General features: G+C 42.4%; 1 protein-coding gene across 3 annotated transcripts in view; it reads left to right on the top strand.

The window, feature by feature from the left end:
- Positions 1-1,783: 1,783 nt before the first annotated feature.
- The window catches only part of TNKS (tankyrase), a 149,074-nt gene continuing 131,157 nt past the window's right edge, over positions 1,784-19,700 (top strand). For 2 of the 3 annotated variants that reach the window (XM_075090907.1, XM_075090905.1), the window contains exons 1-2: positions 1,784-2,316; positions 13,421-13,645. In XM_075090907.1, coding sequence (XP_074947008.1) covers positions 1,812-2,316; positions 13,421-13,645 — 730 coding nt within the window. In that variant the 5' untranslated portion in view covers positions 1,784-1,811. The remainder of the gene's footprint in view (positions 2,317-13,420; positions 13,646-19,700) is intronic. The other variant, XM_075090908.1, reaches the window with a different exon arrangement.

Raw genomic sequence — 19,700 nt, 5'->3', positions numbered from 1 at the left:
AACCCCGACTCTCTCAGCCTTTCTTCGTGGGAGAGGTGTTCCATCCCTCTGATCATTTTCATGGCCCTTGTCTGGACCCACTACAACAGGTCCATGTCTGTCTTGTGCTGTGGACCTGAGCTGGATGCAGCACTCCAGGTGGGGTCTCACCAAAGCAGAGCAGAGGGGCAGAATCACCTCCCTTGAGCTGCTGGCCACGCTTCATTTTATGCAGCCCAGGACACGACTGGCCTTCTGGGCTGCGAGCACACATTGCTGGCTCATGTCCAGTTTTTCATCTACCAGTACCCCCAAGTCCTTCTCTGCAGGGCCTTCAGGAAAGGCTGACTCAGAGTATAGTGTTTCTTACTCAATCCTACAACCATCAATGAATTTTTAAGGCCACCATGAATCTCAAATCTTTAAAAATATTAGTTGTATATTTAAAAATATTTCAGGAAGTAGAACAAGTGTTTGTTTACTGATATGTTTCATGAAGGTGATGCTGTCTGTGACATTGGTTTATGGGGAATACAGAGAGAGGTAAAGGAATGTGATTTGTCTGCCACTGATGCCACAAAAGCAACTGGCTGGTGAAATATAGGCTGTGGGAAGCCAGCAGTAAGCTGAACAAGTGCATATTGATGCTCTGGCCTCTGAAATGTCTTGCAAACTTGGACCTGACTAAGGGGATGTTGTAATTAGCTTGCAAAGTCCTCTGGGGAGTTTTGAATTGAAAGAAGGCTGCAAAGGAGCAGCTGCCCAGCTTCAGGTGTCAGGGAATTCTTGCCAAGCTCTCTCAGTGCCTGGTCAAGGCCCGTGGCTTCAAAGTCACGGCACAAACAAGAACTGAGCTGGATGCGTATCGGTGGATCTTCATTTACTGCTCCAGCAGTCATGGGGATTGATTTCATGCCTACCTCCTCATCACTGGCCGAAAGGTACTTAGTAGCACTAGGCCAGATCCCAATTTCTTCTGAATTCCTGTCTTCTGATTTGCTGCGTCCCCGGCATTAGACCTGGTCAGCACTTCTCCAGCACATCACACGGTGCTACCCAAACACTTGCCAAAGTCCCTTCCCTACCAAACGACTAAGGCAGGTGTGTCTGCCAGCACGAGGCTGGCTGGCATTAGCCACATTCTCTCCCTTTAACAGGAATTACTTATCGCTTTCCCCATTCTCTGACCTGTGGCGGCTGTCTCACCAGCACTGAGAGCCCCAGTAACTGGGAATTCTCCAGGAATTGTTGTTGATGTTTTTCTTGTCAACGGAACCCTCCTCGTGCTCACAGATCAAAATTAAGTGCACTGGAGATCTGCTGGCGGCAGGGCTTTCTGACTGGAACAGCTGACCCATTACTGGTGTTTATACCCTCCCCAGACACCTGCAGTGCTTTGGTCTCATCTTCCTGCTCCTTTCCAAGCCCGAACCAAAATCCTGGTGGGAACACTTCTGCCTGCTCGTGAAGCTCACGCCTGCTCACCCCACAGAGGGCCGGGCCGGGCCGTTTCGGCCTCCGACGCCCTTGGGTTTTCCTCTCCCCCTCGACACCCACAGCCAACGCGTGCCTTCCCGCCGTCAGCCTACCTCTTCACCCCCACCGCCGGCCCCGCCCCGCCGCGCCGCGCCCGGCGGTCCCCAGGGGGCAGGCGCGAGCCGCCGTCCCGCCGTGGGGCGTGTCCCGGCGAGGCCGCGCCCCGCCCCGCCCCGTGGTCGTCACGTCCGGGCGCCGCGCGTCGGGATTGGCCGGGTGCGGGCGGAAGCGTGGGCGGGGGTTGCCGCCGTTGCCGCAGTGACGGCCGGCCGGGGGGGGGTGGGGGGGGAGTGAAGATGGCGGCGCCACCGCGTCGCTCCCAGCACCACCACCATCACCACCACCTGCCGCCGCCGCCTGGGCCCGCCTCGCCGCCGCCGGCCGCCGCGTCGCCGCCGCGCAGCCCCAGCCTGGCACCGGCCGACCTCGGCCCTGCCGCGCAGCGTCACAGCCTGGCTGGCCCCGAGGGCGAGGCTCCCCCCGACGTGGAGCGGCCTCCGGCCCCGGAGTGCTCGGAGGGTGCGAACGCCGCCGCTCCGGGCCCGCCGCCGGGCGCGGGCAGCAGCTCCAGCAGTTCCTCCTCCTCCTCCTCCTCCTCTGCGTCGTCGTCGGTCGCGTCGAGCCCGGCGGCGGAGAGTCCGGAGACGGCAGGCCCGGGCGCGGCGAACGGGGCCTTCCGCGAGCTGCTGGAGGCCTGCCGCAATGGGGACGTGACGCGCGTCAAGCGCCTGGTGGACACGGGCAACGTGAACGCCAAGGACATGGCCGGCCGCAAGTCCACGCCGCTTCACTTCGCCGCCGGTGGGTACCGGTACCGCGGCCGGGCCCGCGGCGGCCTCCTGTGCCCGGTGGGGGCGGTGACAACCCCTGCGGTGGGACAGGGAGGGTGCAGCTTCCGACCTGGCTTCCCGGGCTGCGGGGAGCGGACCCCGGCCCGTCGGTGGGTCGAGAGAGCTCACGCGTGTGCTAAGAGGAGGAGCGGGAGCGCACTTCCCCGGTAGCCGTTCGCCGCAGATTGTGGGGAGGCGGCTGTTAAATATTTTTCTTCCTCCTCATAAAATAGAAAAAGATCCTGCCTTTGGGTGAAACGTGTGGGAGAGGAGCTCTTGGAGGCGTAAGGGAGGCTGTATGACATAAAAGTACAGACATTTGTGTGTGTGCGCGCGCTTAGGAAGTGAGAAACTCGCGTTCAGGGCAGAGCTGGTTGAAGTTAACGGTTTCACTAGTATTGTAGCAGCTCTTGAAAACCAGGGATGCCCGTGATGCATGTAGACTTGATAGGAATCAAAGTCAATCCCTTGTACATTGTAACTTTTTTTCCTGTTGTTTGGGCATAGCTGGTGATTGGTCTCTGCATCTCCTGTGGTCTGAGTGGGCTGGTGAAAGAGGTGAAGTGGAACAGCTGAACGTAATAGAAGTTACACATGTTTAGGAGAGAATATGCCTCTTAGTGCAGCGAAGAGATGTCGCCATCAGAAATAACGTTATAAAGCAGTTAACAGTGAGGTCCAACAGTTTACATTAACTGGAAGTAAACATTACTCTCTAGGAAGTATAGCTGTTATAGGTTATAGCAGTCCATAAAAGGAACATTTTGTGCAGGCCATGGCCTTCAGTGGGACACAGGGCACGTGAAGCTTATGATAAACGTAAAATGAGGAAGATGTTTTAAATCATCAGCCCTAATTCAGGACTTGCACAATTGGTAGGTCTATGGTCAGGCTGAGGGCTCCCTGACGTGTGCCACAGTGTTATGGGACTGGACCTTGTCTAGTAAGGGGCATAGATCTTCTTTGAGCTTTAAGTAGTGCACTAGTACACATAAATTCAGATAACTGACAAGATTGTACTGAGTGCTCCATGTTTAAATGCTGGCATATATCTCTAAAGCACTGCGTTAAAATTGATAACAAAAATGAACATTTTGTGGCACAGTGTTTCCTGGAACTCTGAATAGTGGTGTGCAATTTACAGGTAATACTCTCTGAGATTGCATGGGTTTGCTTTCATTTTCAAAATACAAGTGGTATTTAACGATGCCCCTAAGGGAACTTTTGGTCCTGACCAGTTTCCTTTTCATTCTTCTCTCATCCCTGAACTCCACCAGCAAAGCACGACCTTATGCAAGTGGAGATTAAAACACAGTGAATGTCTGGAGTATGGAGACGGACTTAATTTCAGTGAATGCTGGAAAATAATGCTGGTACAACTGCATGTCTGCACATGAAGTTCTTAATGTTTTGGAAGGCTCATCCTGAATCTGCTCTGCTTGTTCTGGATTCAGACTTAAAAATTAGACCTTGCTGCTTCCCCTCAAGTTGTAACTTTAGTGCTAGTACAAACTCCAGTGCTGAAGCTGCAGTGGTAGCTTCTATTTTGATTAGAGAAGAAATGGACAAACTTACTTAAGGGAGTGAGGCTTTGAAAGTTGGTAGTCAATAAGATGTTACTGTAATAGAAATGGAAGGTGCTTCCCTGTAGCATAAGGAAAAGAGTGGATGAAGTTCTCATACTTAACAAATTCCTGTATCTGTTTTTCTAGATTTGAACACTTTCCTTAGCTACCGTACATATTTCATTTCAAACCACTGCAGTATGTCCAGTCCAAATGGATTTGACATGTAATAGCATTAGGCAGATTTCTTATTACAGAGATCTTGGGGTCCTATATTTTGGAAGGGCCTGTAAGCACACTGTTTGAATGAAACTGAATTAGGCAGTATGTATCTGCCAGCAATGCAACATGTTGGTTTGATCTCCTCCTTTGTGAGTGGAAGGAGAAATAAAACTTGTTTGCTTATGAACATAGGAGTCTGCTGTGTATGTGAAACTGTTATGGGTAATAGCTCATGTTTTGTGAGCCATACCGAAGTGTGAGTTGTATGGCCTTCACTAGGGGAACAGGAGTTGGAAAGTGCAATATGTGGTATTTTAAACTGCTTCTTTCAAACCTCTTGAAGCTAAACTCTTCAATGACAAGAGAGAGAGTTCCACTTCTGATCTTGTGGTTTGTGATAAAGGAATTCTTCCTCTAATTTTTACTTCATTTCCCAGTTTTGGGGGTAGCTGGATTCTCCCCCACCCCCACTACTTGACTTCTCCCTACCTCAGTCTGGTTTTCTTATGTCCTTTTTGGCAACAATGCCAGGCAGTTAAGTTACTTTTACCATAGTAGGGAAGGACAACTTCTCTAGTTCTAGTTTCTTGTAAAAATCACTAAGTTCAGGGTTCCTTCAGCTTTGTGAGGTTTCTAGTTTCAAAATCACCTTTGTCATGGCAGAAGGAAGATAAAAGGGGTGCCCTCTGAGAGCATTCAGAATCCTTAGCATGTATGTAAGCTGGGGATGAGGTCAGAACTGGAATATCTGTAATCAATTATTTAAAAAGCTGGGGATATATATAAACCTTTCTAGAAAAGTTGGAGTCATCATTGGTCCATTATCCACTTCCAGATAAAATGTATGTGGCTACATAAAGTTGGAGCAACAGTGTTACCTGAGTTTTCTTTATCTGGGATATGTGAATTGTGAGTTGGTCTGAATGAAGGGGTTCGGCTCTTCAACTCCGTGTTGAAACATCAGCTAGTGTGCTGAATAAATCTGACCTGCTTTGGTTAACTCTTAATAAGACAGAAATTAATGTTGAGACCATATCCCTCTCAAGCAGGAGGAGGTTGAACAAAGGATCATTTTCCCTTCATCCTCTAACTGTACTGTTATTCTAGCAGAGCCTCTCTTGAAATTCTGAATGTCTTTCAGGATGTGTGCTGTTCAGCTTTTCCTTTGCAAGTGATTTGGGGGATCCTTCTAAAGAGGTACACATGCTTGGAAAGAGGAAGACTCAGTAGTGTCTCAACTGCTGTGTGGATTGCAGGATCTCTGGGTCTCTGGTGCCAGTGCAGGCTTTGGATATTGTCCAGCAGCACCCAAGAATCAGAGTAACAAGCAGATTCTGAAGACCTGAAAGTGACTGAGTGACTTTAAAATGCAAAAAAGAAATTAGAGTTACTAATGTATTCATAGCTTTTGCATTCAGCTTTTTGAATTAAGACTAGCTTGCTGATAACGTAAAAAAAATTAAAAAGCAACTGTGCTAGGCACGAACAAAGGTATGTTTGGCTCAAGGTTTTATCCATACTGGTGGCCAAAAGCAGATGTCTAGGGAAGAGTTATACACTTGCCTTCTTCATATATGATACTTTTCCAAGTGCGTTTCCTGCAGTTGATAGCTCAGCAGCTATTTGAGCAAGACCCAGTTTCTGCATGTTGGTAGAAGCTCATCCTATGGTAGAGTTCCACTGAATAATTGGACCGTTGACTTGTTTTAAAACAAGTAACTTGCTTCCTCTTGTATTTCCCACCCTCTTCACTGGAATATCCTGTGTTCTGCTTAATGGTTCTCTTCGACAAACTGCACTCCTTTGATCTAAAGATGTGTTACCTCTTCCTTGAGAAAGATCTTGACTGTCATTGTTGATTTCCCCAGATTATGAACTTCTTTACTGTATTATATGCCCCTCACTAGTTGAAAATTTTGTTATGCCTGTGCTGTATGCTCTTGTAAACTGGCTTGATAATCCTGCTTTTGGTGATGTTGTTGTCGCATAGCTGACAATATACCTCTTTAGCCAGCATAACCAAATGAGTTGGTTGTTCTGTGTGTATGTGAGAGGTAGATCTTTAGTCCCCTTGGGGAATGCTGTCAACTTTTTTCTGAATGGTTGGCCAATTTCAGTCTATGTGATAATGTGTCACATTTTGGGTATAGTTTGCATGGGATAGAGTGGGACTTCACTCAGCCTACATATTTTCTGTGAATCATTATGTGGTTTGCTGGGGGGGGCTGTTCATTGTGTTTGGAGCAGATTGGCAGTGATGCTTTTGTGGCTCTCTTTTTATGTGTCATCCTCCATTTATAGCACAGACCAAGGTTGGCCTTCTAGGACTTTTCTACCTTTAATATGCCTAGATGGGGAGAACTCCCGTGACCTTTTGTCTGAAATCCCAGCTTTTTCCCAGAGCCAGCAAGAATTTATAGGAGCTGGCTTGGTAACAGACTTGCTTTTTCCCTTCTGAAATGAAGTTTATATGTATTTGCTGCTGACACCTTGATTCATATGTTTTTAGGCCTAGTCCTTGCTTGGTAAATCATTAGTAATAGCACCGCTTTCAGAAATGACTAGTTGGATGGACCTGATAGAAATAAGCTGAGTCCTAGCTAATTTTTTTCATATAGCCATAGTCATAAGCTTGTCCAGTTCCACACCCATTTAATGAGAAGTTTAACTTTTTTTATCATTGCTAGCCCCTCAAGTTCTCAGGCAATGTATTCTTTTAGCTTTACAGTTATTCTCTTTCTAGTGTTTAACCCAAGGATACAGAGAGTACTAATAGTAATCGCTGAACCATGGCTTAATGCCCCCTTCTGTACTGAGAAAGAGGTAGAGGTTTCCAGAGTGGCTTTTGGAAGGCATGGAGTTGGGATCACAGGGTGAAGTGCTCTTGCTGGTATCAGCCCAAACTCAGGCTTGGCAAAACCTGGTTTGAGGTGACTTGTTAGAGCATCAGTGGTATTTCTTGTTTTCTCTTTGCTTGGGTCTATAGTAATGGCAAAAGGCTGTTTGGGGAAAGCAGTTTTCTGTAAACATGCTTTTGATACCACTAGTAGTAACTGTTGGAAGTCAAATCTTTTTATGAAGGCTACCACCTATAACTATTCTTTGGAAATTTCTGGAGTATGCAACTTTAATCCTGAAGGCAAAGGGATCTCACTTGGGTTGGAAAATAGTCAGTGGTCAGAGTTTAAGTGAGCTCATCAAGTTGATTTGTCAAACAGCAAGCTATTAACCATAAAAATGCAAGCTACTTTAACAAGTGTAAGTCAGATAGGCAACCGAGGAGGCAGAACTAATATAACTAGCTACTGAGTGTTCCTTGAGGGAGAGCTGGGAAATGGCAAGAAGTAGCTGGTAACTTATTACACACTTCCACTCTATGCAGAGACACCTGAATTGACCACTCCACCTGTGGTGCAATGTATAACAAGTTAGCTTAAATTGCCCTGGAAAGCCTTGCTTGAGATACCATTCTTAAACTACTGACTCATTTTTTTGCAGTTGTGTGATATATCCTTGCCGTAGCAGAGATGTCTGACCTTACTCAAACAGTTGTTTGTAAAGCTAAGTCACTGATTAATTCTGTCCTGTGCAACTTAAGTGCAACTTAAAGCAGGGGTAATAATAATTTTCAGCTGGATTCATATGGATAGAATGAAGGGTGCAGATTATGTAGTCAATTAGGAAATATCCTGGCAGCTTTACAGGCTCAGGGCCTGAAAAATGCAGACTTTTTCATGTAAACGGATGAATTGATGAATAGTTGGCCTTGACTTTGGAATTCTTTCTTTTATGTTTTTGTAGCATTTGTAGTACATCAACTCTGTTAGTGTCACAAGTGTATTACTGCTTAGGAAGTTTTAGCTTTATTTCTTTGTGACTGGTAACTTGTTCTCTTGAATGGTCTTGCAGTACTCTTTGCAATGTATTTTATCTCCTTCCTGTTTAAAATCCTTTGAAGGAATTTACAAGAGGGTATAAAGGCAAAATCTCAGACCTTCAATAATACTTTTTCCCAGCTTGAAGGCTCTTCAATTTACTTAGTTAAATCACTCAGTTTAATTATGTTCTGCCTAGTGAAGTGGGAGGAGAGCTGGTTGCTTTTGGAAGACCTGTCTTGGGGAAAAAATCTGGTCCCAGAATGTGCAGCACCAGAGAGATGGACAATGACTTAGCTTGAACTGCTTCCACTTTTTGCTTACAGTTTAAAACCATTCTCAAAAGGTCATGTGTTTCAAAGATGTGTGTTTCTCCACTTCAAGGGCTTGTATTCTCATATGAGCTATGTTTAGTGCTCTAACAAGTGGGATTACATTTAATGAGATCATCTTTCCTGCTTTGCTGAAGATCACAGTAATACCTGCAGGAGTACTTAGCCTGTGATTATACACCTGTGTAAAATTTCACTGCTTTTGGAGTTAATGTGTTCTTAAGAGCAAGCAGGTGAAAGGAGGAGGAAAAATGCTTAGTGAGAGAAGTCTCTAGTGTTGAACTCTGCACATAACAGCAGCCTTGCAGAGATTGGAATTGGCATTTGGAGGAGTTCATGCTATGTTGTGTTCAAGTGGTGTTAATTGGGCAGAAGGTGAAATGATCAGTGTTAGTACAGCTCTACCAAACTGACTACTTGATATATTGTACCCACTGGGGAAAGTATTCTTCCGATTCTAGTGGAAAATCCATACATTTAGTTGAGTTTTATACCAAGCTTTCTGAAAACAAGCCTTGAAATTGAGCAATGAATTACGTGGCTTCTGGGAGTATTAGTAATTAGGTGTCTGTAAACTGTTGCCATGTAAAAGCTGGTGACTAACTGCAAGCAGGTTTAACATGGAAGCCCTGACCAGATCATGTAATAGAGGGTATCAGCTGATGCTCCTGTTGCTTTCCCTGCATTGCTTCCCTCATCAGTCATTCAACCTACTCACCCTGTTGCCTCTTGTTTCTTACGTTCAATGCCAAAAGAAGAGATGGGACAGGACAAGATTGTGGGCGGGGAGTAGGACAGGTCGTCTTGGCAGTAGTAGTAAGCATTTGGTAGTGCCTCTGTGTGCTGCCTTGTCTGATGGCATTTAAAAGTTTTATTTAGCTTAATTTTCAAACTGCCAGTTTACTAACTAAACTCTTTTTTTCCCTCACTTTCAGCCCAAAGTGACAGGTATAAATTGGAAAAAGGCAAGAATATAGCATTGGCAAAGAACTAGTTAAGTAGCGTTTTTTCTGAATTGTTTGCCTGTCTCTTGGTTTATGTAAAGCGATTATAGCTGTGTCCATCTCCTGGCTTTTGCCAAGCCTTAGTATTCAGTTGTATCTGTGAGACGACTGGGGAAATTAAGAGCCTGTCAGTCACTCTGAATTTTTGCCTATTCTTTGGTTTGACTGATGAGCATTTCTCCCTTAAATTTCAGATGTTCTCTTGCTACTGCCTTTTTATAATGGGATTATGTCTTACTTTCTCTCCTGGACAATGTTTTCTGAGGTACTGCAACTTGCCTGAAACTTCTAAATGAGGGCAAAGCTTACTCGTTTTAGCTATGTGAAATAGCCCAAGCTAATAATGGACCCTGCTGATGAGTGTGCTTTGGAAGTTGGCAGGTGAATCTCATCAAAACAAGCTTGCATGTTGGGCCTTTAAATATGACTTTCCTCCATAGTTACCCTGGTTTGGGTTGTTTTCTGTAGGCACATTCTATTTGATTCTTTTGGGATCTTTGATTACCTGTCCTTTCTTGGGAGCTCTTCCTTAGACTTTGTAAATTAAAGTTGCACTGGAAATAATACACAAGTGGGATTTTTAAAGTCATCTTAAATGGCATCACATCAGTTTCTTCAGTTGAAACCAAATTATATGTGCTTCATCTGTCACAAATGGCTTGGCATGTGTCTGTTTTTTACAAAAGGTGGCCCCGACACTGCAGGAGTTCCAGTAATTACAGCTGCCTTGTCAGATTGGGTCATGCGATCATTTTAAAGACTTTCTGGCACTTTGTCAATTCAAGTTTTTACAGGGTTTCCTGTGGTGGCGGTGCTGGTGCAGGAAGCTATTCCCATAATTGGTTACTTTTTCTCTGAAAGGTGGGTGGTGTGATGGGATAAAATCACAGTAACCTTTACTGTGCTTTTTGAGGATGGAACAGAAGAGCTAATTTACCAAACACTGTAAAGTGTTTATTGCTGGCATTTCCAAAGATACCTTTATCAATGACTCCATGTCCAGCAATACCTTGAAGAATTATCTGTGTAGTCCTGAAAATCACAACACTGAACAATTTGAACAAAAATCTGGGTTTTCAGGCACTGCCAGGTTGTTTTTCCTCGCGAGACAAGTACGTGTAAAGCAAATGCTCATGCAGGTTCAGCACTGGTTTTAGTAGTTCAATCTATAAAATCTAAAAGCTAATATGTTGATTTACTGTTTAGTTGAAAGCATCCTTTTCTAGTTCTTGTCTTGCTCAATTTTCCTTTGCTAGTCAAATGAACAATATAAATGTGGGAACCTCGAGGGCTTCCTTCTTGGTATTTATACCCTAGGCCTGTTTTGCAGCTGTGTTACAGCTTTGCTGTAGGACCAGATACCCTTTGTTTGCTGTAGTACCCATTTAAGCTCTGTTTTCTATTTGAAGGCTACAGGTGACATTCCTTGACTGTTTTATAACAGAAACGAACAAACAAACAGTTTTCATTTCAGAAGCTGCAGTGATTTACAGTAGCAGTGACCTTGCTGACAGTTCAGTTAAGAAAAACGTGTCTTCTGGTAGTGGTTTTGTTGTGATAAATGAGTATCACTTTTAATAATACCAGTTTTGATTCACATGCTTCCATTTCTGTAGTGTAATTTCTAATGTGAAGTGATCAGTATATAATGTACCAGAAAGGTTTGACTCATCTGCAGTGATGGACTAAAATTGGATTGCTGAGTGGGGTGCCAGTCTGGTTATCGGCCCCTCCCTGCAGCTGGTATGGCTCAGCAGCTTGTGGAGCAGCTGCTGAACTGCTGCTTAGCCCCATGTATTAAGGAAAGCCCACTTTGGTATCTGCTCAGTGTGCTAGCTTGTAATTTGTAGTGGTCCAGCATCTGTGCTGCAAGCAGCTGAGGGCTCTGTACAGCGGGGATGTGGGAATCCTTACAGCTATCCAAAAGTAACCAGGCTGTACTTGTTAACTGGAGCCCTTGAGCTGTGTTAGGATACAGGATTAACTGGTGTGAACTGCTACAGCCTGCGCTAGATGTGGGCATTTCTGTGTGTATCCGTGATGGCTTCCCTAGACTGTTCTTCCACCTGCTTGCTTGTGTCTGATATAAGAATACTTCTTTAAGCAGAAATAAAGATATTGGTAAACTGTCATCAAAACTCTCTTAGGTAAAGGAGCTCTTTATTTTGGCCCTGCCTGCCTTAACCGCAGTATTAGTCAGCTTGTAGAACACTTCTGTCCTTCAAGAAAGAGTGTTCAAGGACTGTGCTTCACTGAGAAGACAGTGTAAATTCCTGCAGAATAGCTAGCCTGCAGCTTGACTGGAAGCTGCATGTTGAGCTACAATATTAGCCTTAACAGGATAAGCTACTGTGGATGCAAAGCTGCTATATCTGGCTTGGAGATCTCACCGTATGGACTGTGGGGGGAAAAGCATGTTAATTCTGTACCGTAAGTCTGCAAGGCCGTAACTGATGCTCTACTCTGGCAAAAAGGGGGCTTAACTCATTGAAATGGAGGTCCTATCCAGGGACTGCAACTCTGGGGTAATATGTTCTGGTTTGAGAAGTCTTCATGTGTGAGTTGTTCCCTGCCACAGAGCTTGCTGACTTTCAAAAATCATTTCTGTTGCTGTTTGAGCAGCATTTTGCTGTGGCTGAGTTACATGGTCACCTGGGGGAGAACTGACAGCTTCTTTGCTGATTCCCTTGAGCTTTGTATTTCCCTTCTAGAAGGGAAATCAACTCTCTCATTGTTTTTGATCTGTGGAGTTAATACAATCAATAAGCTGGCAGTTAGCCCCACTGTGATGGAATTTCACTTGCTGCAGCGTTTAATTTGGTTGTTTCATAAACATAGTTCGTGTACATGGGATTCTTTATACCTAAGCTGGTTGGTATCCATGATTACCAGAAGACAGAATAACTCTTAAAGGTAGTCTTTTAAAATCTCCAGTGATACTGCTTTTAGCCCTGAGGTTTATAAGAAATGCAATCCAACCTTTGAGACGCAGCCTAGGACAAAAATGAACACTTGTGTTTTATTTCAAATTGTCCCTCTTGAGCCCAATACCTGATTTTTGTTCTTGCCCTCTAAGGCAGTGGTCTCCAAAGTGGAGTGTGCCAGATATTTCATTGGGGTGCAGGAAGAAAATACATTTTGTACCATTAATAAATATAATAGAAATTTTAAAACAGGTTTTATTTCATCTTTATCTCAGCCTTTTTAAATTTCTGGTTTTGTGTATGTTTATCGTTATATAATAGTACAGTAGTGTATGTATATCGGGGGTGCATGCTCAAAAAAATTTTTACTGATGGGGTGTACAATTAAAAAAAGTTTGGAGGCTGCTGCTCTAAGGCATTTGAGGCAATAGGAAGCACATGTGGGCACTAGAACTTTTCCAGGTTCATCGTGAACAAGCTAAAGGTGTCAGAGCCTGGCCATGCCATGCCAGGATTTTGCAGCATATTAGTTTAATGATGTTGGCTTCACGGTAGTGTTTTCCCTGGCCATAACTGAGGCTGGATTCCTGGGCTGAGACCTTCCTGATGCATTATTTCCCAGGTAAGGTCTCAGTTCTTACCTGTAACTTCTTAGTCTCTCTGTCAGTTCGTCAGACTGTAAAAGGACAAGAATGTAGTCTGGATTTGAAATCAGGTTGTTCTGCTTGAGCACTGACAGTGTCCTTCAGAGTTTTTCAATATGAGGTCTTCTCCGAGATGAAGACCTGTATCAAGAGATAGTATGTAAGATGCTTACATTAGGTACGTACAGATTATACTAATTTTCTAAAACTAATAAAAAGCTTTTCCCGAAAAAGAATGGGAAACCTATTGTAGAACTTCTTCATGAGATAATGGCAGCCAGTCAGGCTGGTTATAATACAACACTGTTCAGCTCTGTCATGAGTGTAAGCAAATCTTCCAACTCTTGAGCAGGTGAATATAGTCTCACTTTATGGTAAAATCAACTAAGAAGAGGAAAAGGGACATGAGTAATACCGTTTGCCTGTAGAGTGGACTAAAAGTGAACAGTTGTAAATGTTAAATCATGGTGTTTTACCAGACAAATGAACAGAAATATGTTCTCTTACAGGTTTTGGAAGGAAGGATGTTGTAGAGCACTTGCTACAGACAGGAGCCAACGTTCATGCTCGTGATGACGGAGGGCTGATACCCCTCCACAACGCCTGTTCTTTTGGTCATGCTGAAGTGGTTAGTCTGTTACTGTGTCAAGGGGCAGACCCAAATGCTAGAGACAATTGGAACTACACTCCTTTGCATGAAGCTGCTATCAAGGGGAAGATAGATGTGTGTATTGGTAAGTGTCTGTCACTTCTCATATTGAAACTTTAACAATTACAACTGCACAAAACGCATATCTGGTAATGTGCTGGATTTGAGATGAACGATACTCGTTCTTAACAGCTAACTTCTTTTAAACTAGTAGGTAGGTATAGCGATAGCCATTTAAGGCTAACTGTTTCATGGTGTGTAATGCAAGCTTTGCTGAACTTGCATCTGGAAGACTAACCTGGAGAGGTTGAGTGAAGGCTCCTCATCTGTTAAATAACAATATTAGAAATATGAATATGGAAGTTTGTCTTGGTTGCTCTCAGGAAAACTAGCTTCACTAGGTAAAGTCTTTGCTTTTTGGGCTGCTCTATCATCTTGGTGGTTAGGAAGATGGTTAACCTTTCATTCTATACAGTATGGGGAGATATCTCATTAGTCCTTTGGAGCTTTCAAAATCAAGTTACAGGATACCATTGTTCACAGTGGTTATATATCTTCAGTATGTGTGCTGTAGCCTGAATCGAAAACAATTTAAATTAAAATTGAATGCTTCAATAATTTTAAATGAATCTAGAAACATATAAAGAGCTTTTCAGTCAGGATGTCTTTAATTTTTATGTTTTTTCTCAGTGTACTTAGTATTACTTTTTTCTAAATGGGAGCTCCTATTTTTATTTTCTACACTCAGATCAGTTCCTTGAAGTTACTTATCAATTATGGTTCTCACATCTACTAACCTGAATAAAATGGTCTGCTCAACATTGTTTTTATCAAACATGGAAAGAAAAGCTTGATTTTTTTTAAGAACCGCCATTAAGATTATGAACATGAGATTTGTTCTATATGTTATCTAGATAACAAGACACAAGTTTCAGAATTTCAGATAATGTCTATTTGCTTAAAGACTTGTTACATAAAATTCCTGCAAAACTTACAGGGCAAGTTCTTGTATTAGCTTTATTGCAATAAAGTGTACCGTCACTATGTCATTACTTAAACACCAAAGACTGAGGGAAAGAAAATTGGAGGAAACACAAAAATATAAACTTTAGTCTATTTCTTCTCTTTACAAGGAGTGTGATAGACTTCATTAATGTTCATCTCTGTGCAGTAAAACATATGGAGAATATTCCTCAGAAGTTACTGATCAGAGTTGCTGATGATGCAGCAGTACTGTGAGAAGAGATCCATTGATATAGTAGGTCCCAATAGCAGTCTTTTATGACAGTGGAAAAAGTAAGCTTAGTTCCAGTCAGTAACTGGGGTGTTGTATGTGACTTAAAGGAAGTACTTTGGTCTGGTCAGTGTTGGAGTCTTCCTGGCTTTGGGAACTGCTGACTGAAAGTACAAATTAAATGGGAGAAGGTTGACAGTAAGAGGCTCCTGTACACCTATAAAGGAGGACTGGGTTTGTTTGCTTTGGAAAATATTTGTCTTGCTCAGTCTTTTAAAACCTTGTTATAAAGCAGGAGGGGGTGCAGCCACACACCTTTGTGTTCATAGGTGATAGGATGAAAGATGGTTGCAACAGAAGATTTTAGGATTTGGGAGGACAGTGTGGGTAGTGTAGGTTTGGGTGGTTTGTTTAAAGACTCTGTGGTACTCTTTGGAGGAGTTGGGCAGATCAGATCAAGGCGGCAGATTATGTGGTCCATCAGGTTTGATGTAGAATACTGACAGTAATTTGAGATTATTTAGATCTAATTTCCATAACCAAAGAACTGATGATACCTTTAAAGGTATACTCTAATTCAGCAAGAAGTTGTGGGCTTGGTGAAAGGAAGTACAGAATCAAAATTATGGTTTGTATTACACAGAACTTCATTCTGTGTTCCATGCACAGATTAGATCTGTGGCTCTAAATGTTATCCTAAAGGGATGATAAAATTTTTATCACATGGTACTGGTCAAATACCAAAGCTCTTCTGCTGTCTGCTGCAGTTGTGGGGTTCCTTGGAAGTACTGAGCGGGGCTGCAGGACTAGATGCAGTTCTCCTTACAAAGCTCCTTGCAGGCAGATTGGAGTCTGGGAATTTTTTTTTAAAATTTATTTTAAACAAGCAAATATGATGCTGTTGTGCTCAGTTTAGTTACGGATATCCGTGTATGACGTACTTCAGTCAGATATTTGGTCTGTCAATGCAAGAGTTATTACTGAAGTGTCACCAGTCACTGGGTTTAATATGTGCCATAGTGTGATGCTGCTTTGAGATTTAGTTGATTCTGTGAAATGGCTAGGACATGAGTATAGACAGTTTAGACAGTGTTTTTGCAATTAATATCTAGTGGGCAAGCATGTTTTGCTGTCTTTGGCAAGTTCCTGTTTCTTTTTAGTGGTTTATATATAATTTTTATATTAAGGTCTTCAGCTTTTATCTCAGTTTTTTGAAGGAACACATACACAGGGATAATGCAACAATGATTGCTTAGGGCCTGAGTTCTGACTAGGAATATTTTGAATAGCTTTCTGGAATATATTTTACAGTACTGCTATTTACACCTTAAGTGTAGATTGTTATAGTAGATATGATGGAAGAAATTGGCCTGTTTAAAAAAAAATCACAATCTTGGTGTTCATTTTTAAACAAGCAAGGCATGCTTTTTAAAAAGCATTAATTGAAGAACAGTCTCTAGAAATCCTGGCATAACTTAGAATTTGTTGCTGAACTTAAATATCTGTCTGAAAAGCAATAGACTGTGTAGGAATTAGTCATCTAGCCTCATTTTTGGCTACCTGTTCTTGGCATCTTCTTCCAAATGATGTAATGGGAGAGAGTTTTCCAATTTATCTTTTCACCTTCCCTTCTTCTGTGCCACCCCAGTCTGCATCTTTTCTTTATCGTATCTACTATAGAATGCTGTTCTTTTGGCCTCTTTAAGGTCAAAAGAGACAAAATGATAATTGAACAGACTGTGGAGATGCAACATGTTCATGAAAAATGATTTTTTTGGAGGAAAACTTGAGGCATTGAAGCAGAGTGGAAAGACTAGCAAAAGCTAGGTGGTGATTGCGCTGCAGCTACAGAATGCTCTTGAGTCTAGCACTAGCTTTGGAAGGAAGTGTGTGTATTGATGCTAAAAGTACTCTCAATGCTCAGCTGTACAGCCAAGTTTAGACTAATAGGTACAAACCCTGTCACTGGGAAGCTTATGTGGAAATAAGGATACAGGAATTGATGAAAACTGATTGACTATGCACAAACTTCTTCTCCAGGAAACTGTAAGTCAGAAAATGACTGATATGATTTCTTCTTCTTCAGTTTTACTGGCTGCATATTAAAATCATGGGACAGTGTCAGAATTTAAAGGAAGAGAATGCAAATGTGCTGAGTTTGAGAGGAATATGGACTATAGCTCTTTTAGGTGGCAGCTGCTTTTGTGTCCTGGGCCTGGAAGTGCAGGAGATCTTGGATGATGATAAGCAGTGCTCAGCTGGTTTGCTGACCATCTCTTATATATTTAGTCCCTGCAGATTTGTTTGGTTGCTATGTAATCAAATCAATTTGAAAGTGTTTGCTATATGTAATCAATATTTGAACTAAATGAACTGAAGCATTAAAACCAATTGTTAGATAGTGTTTTGCAGTATTTATGGCTTCTAGGATTGCTTTATCTGTCAGGAAGATGCATTTTCAATGTCTGGACTGCTTCTAGAGCTAATGAAAAGTGGTTTTGTTCCTCAGTGTTGTATTTGCTCATGGAATAGTGAATGAATTGTGAAGTCTGCCAGGTGTGTTTGGAGGAATGCTGCAATATCAGGGTAGCGACTGTTCTGCAGGTCGGGCTGGGGGGAAGGGATGATCTATTTCTTCATCTGAAAGTCTATACTGTGGTCAGATCTGTGTAGCTCACTTTTCTCCAACAGTGACATGTAGCAGATGCTGAAAGACAATGAACGGCTTGAGTGTATCCTTGTTTCTCATGGCAGTCTGCAATTTAGGAACTTGATAAAGCAGAGGCTGTATCTGGACTGTGTTGCGTAGCCATTGGTATACAAAATTCTTGAAAGATAGATCTAATAACTTCTTACATGTTGCTATACTTTTGGCTTTGAAGGTGTTCTGTGGCAAGAGAATTTTACAAGTTAATAGTCTTGCAGAAAGAAAACAACCCTTCCTTTTCTTTAAAACGTTATTCTTTATGACTTTTATTGCAAGCCATTCAGGACTTTAATGAGAAATAGTGAACAGTCATTTCTATTTGCACTCTGCATATCCTTCATGATTTTACAGGCTTTTATCTTTTCTTCCTTGAAATGTCTCTTTTTCAAGCTGAAAAACTTAGTTTTCCTTTGTGTTACGCTATTGTTCTGTTGAATATTCTGGGTTTTTTTGGCTTGGTTTTTTTAAAGGGTGATGGGTTGGTATGGGTGGGCACAAATATAAATCTACTACATCCAGTTTTGATGTATATATAGATAGATAAATTTAAAAAACTTCATGTTCTTTCTGTTTTGGTTTTCTGGTTGCTGAGCACTGAACCGGAGTAGCTCCAAGGTATTTACTGGGTGGTAACAGCTCCTTTAAAACTGTTTGTGCAATACACAGGGTTTGTTTGGTTTTTGGTGGGGTTTTTTGTTGTTGTTTGTTTTCTTTTTTCAAAAAAACAAGGCTAAAAATAACCTTACAGGAGCTGTGCTTATGCAGTCTGTCCAGGCTTGCCTTGTCCTCCACTGTGTTTCTCCAGAGGCTGTAGTTGTTCCTGCAGGGATATCCCCTCCCACCCCACCCCCAGGTGGATCTCCAGTTAAATATTGTGAGAACTATAGGTCTGCTATCCTAAAAGTGATCTCAGGTATCATACACCTACCCATTTTTTAAGGGCATCCTTCACAAATATACAAACTGTGACCATCTTCTAGGGTGGTGCCATGATTTATGGTCCTAAACATACAGGGAACTTTAGTAACTTTAGGGAAATAAAAAATTCTAGCTACTGAAAAGCTCCCTTCAACACTGTACAAAACTGTAAAAGTTTTTTTTTAATTACTTTCAGTCCATGCAGTGCTAAGGATCCATCAGGAATTACTTAATATGACACTAGAAAAATGTTTTTATTGCCTTTCTCTGGGCCAGTAAACACTTTCCTGCAAAGATCCTGTTGTATGATGAATTTACTGTCCCAGTGCTATGAAGCAGTCTCTACTGATAGTGTCAAGGTGTGTTTGTCTCTTTGACCAGAGAAATTATGTGGAAGTTGATGTCTTTTCTCCATTGCCCTTTTTGTACTTGAAAGATACAGCAAGCAAGCAGACTAAAACTGCCCTTAGCATAGGGATCACTGTCACTTTAAGCCTCTTTGCTAACATGTCAAAACATTACTCACCCTGCTGTGCTTCCTCACCACTGGGGAAGGACAAGAGTTCATTAGCTATTAACTTCTGCTATTGCATATCTTTAGGCTGAAATATGTGGAGGGAATGTGATATGACCCCTTTATGCAAGGCAGATAAAACTTCTGTCAGGATTAAAAAAAAAATCTGCGAAATGTAGTTTATAGGTAGAACTAGTGCACAGTAAACCTTAAAGAAATTGTAGAAATGGTAATTTGCCCAATCATTGAACTTCTTGTCTGTTTGGTCACCTTACAAAGAAGGCATGTACAACAAGTAGTGAAATTATTACAATTTCTGATATTTATGTCCCTTGAGATTTTAGCATGCTCCGAGCATTTTGCCTTCCAAGCAGAGGGATTGTATCACTCTGAAAGTTAGAACTGTGTCTGATTTTACTGCCTGGACCCCAAAAAAAAAAAATAAAAAAAAAATCACAGGAAGCGCTATAAAAGAACAAAATTGTGCAGCAGCCAGTTGTTTTTGGGGGTAGAGAGTGGGGTGAGGTGAGGGGGAGCAACTTTAGCGTCTTAACTGAAAAATAATTACAACGGCTATAGATTTAGCTGCTGGATTGACAGAAGCCTGTAAGAAGACACATAGCTTCTTAATAAGTATTAGAGGGGGTTATTGGTAATTGAGGTACATTGGGAGCTGGTTATGCATGATGTTTGTTGAAGAGACATGTACTGAATTCCCAAAGACTCTCTTCTAGAAGGAAGCTTAGATTCAAAGAGGCATCCCAGGA

This window comes from Phalacrocorax aristotelis, chromosome 4 (assembly GCF_949628215.1).
Source record: "Phalacrocorax aristotelis chromosome 4, bGulAri2.1, whole genome shotgun sequence".
Lineage (NCBI taxonomy): Eukaryota > Metazoa > Chordata > Aves > Suliformes > Phalacrocoracidae > Phalacrocorax > Phalacrocorax aristotelis.
The sequence above is the reverse complement of the archived record's forward strand: the minus strand, read 5'-3'. Positions and strand labels throughout refer to the sequence as shown.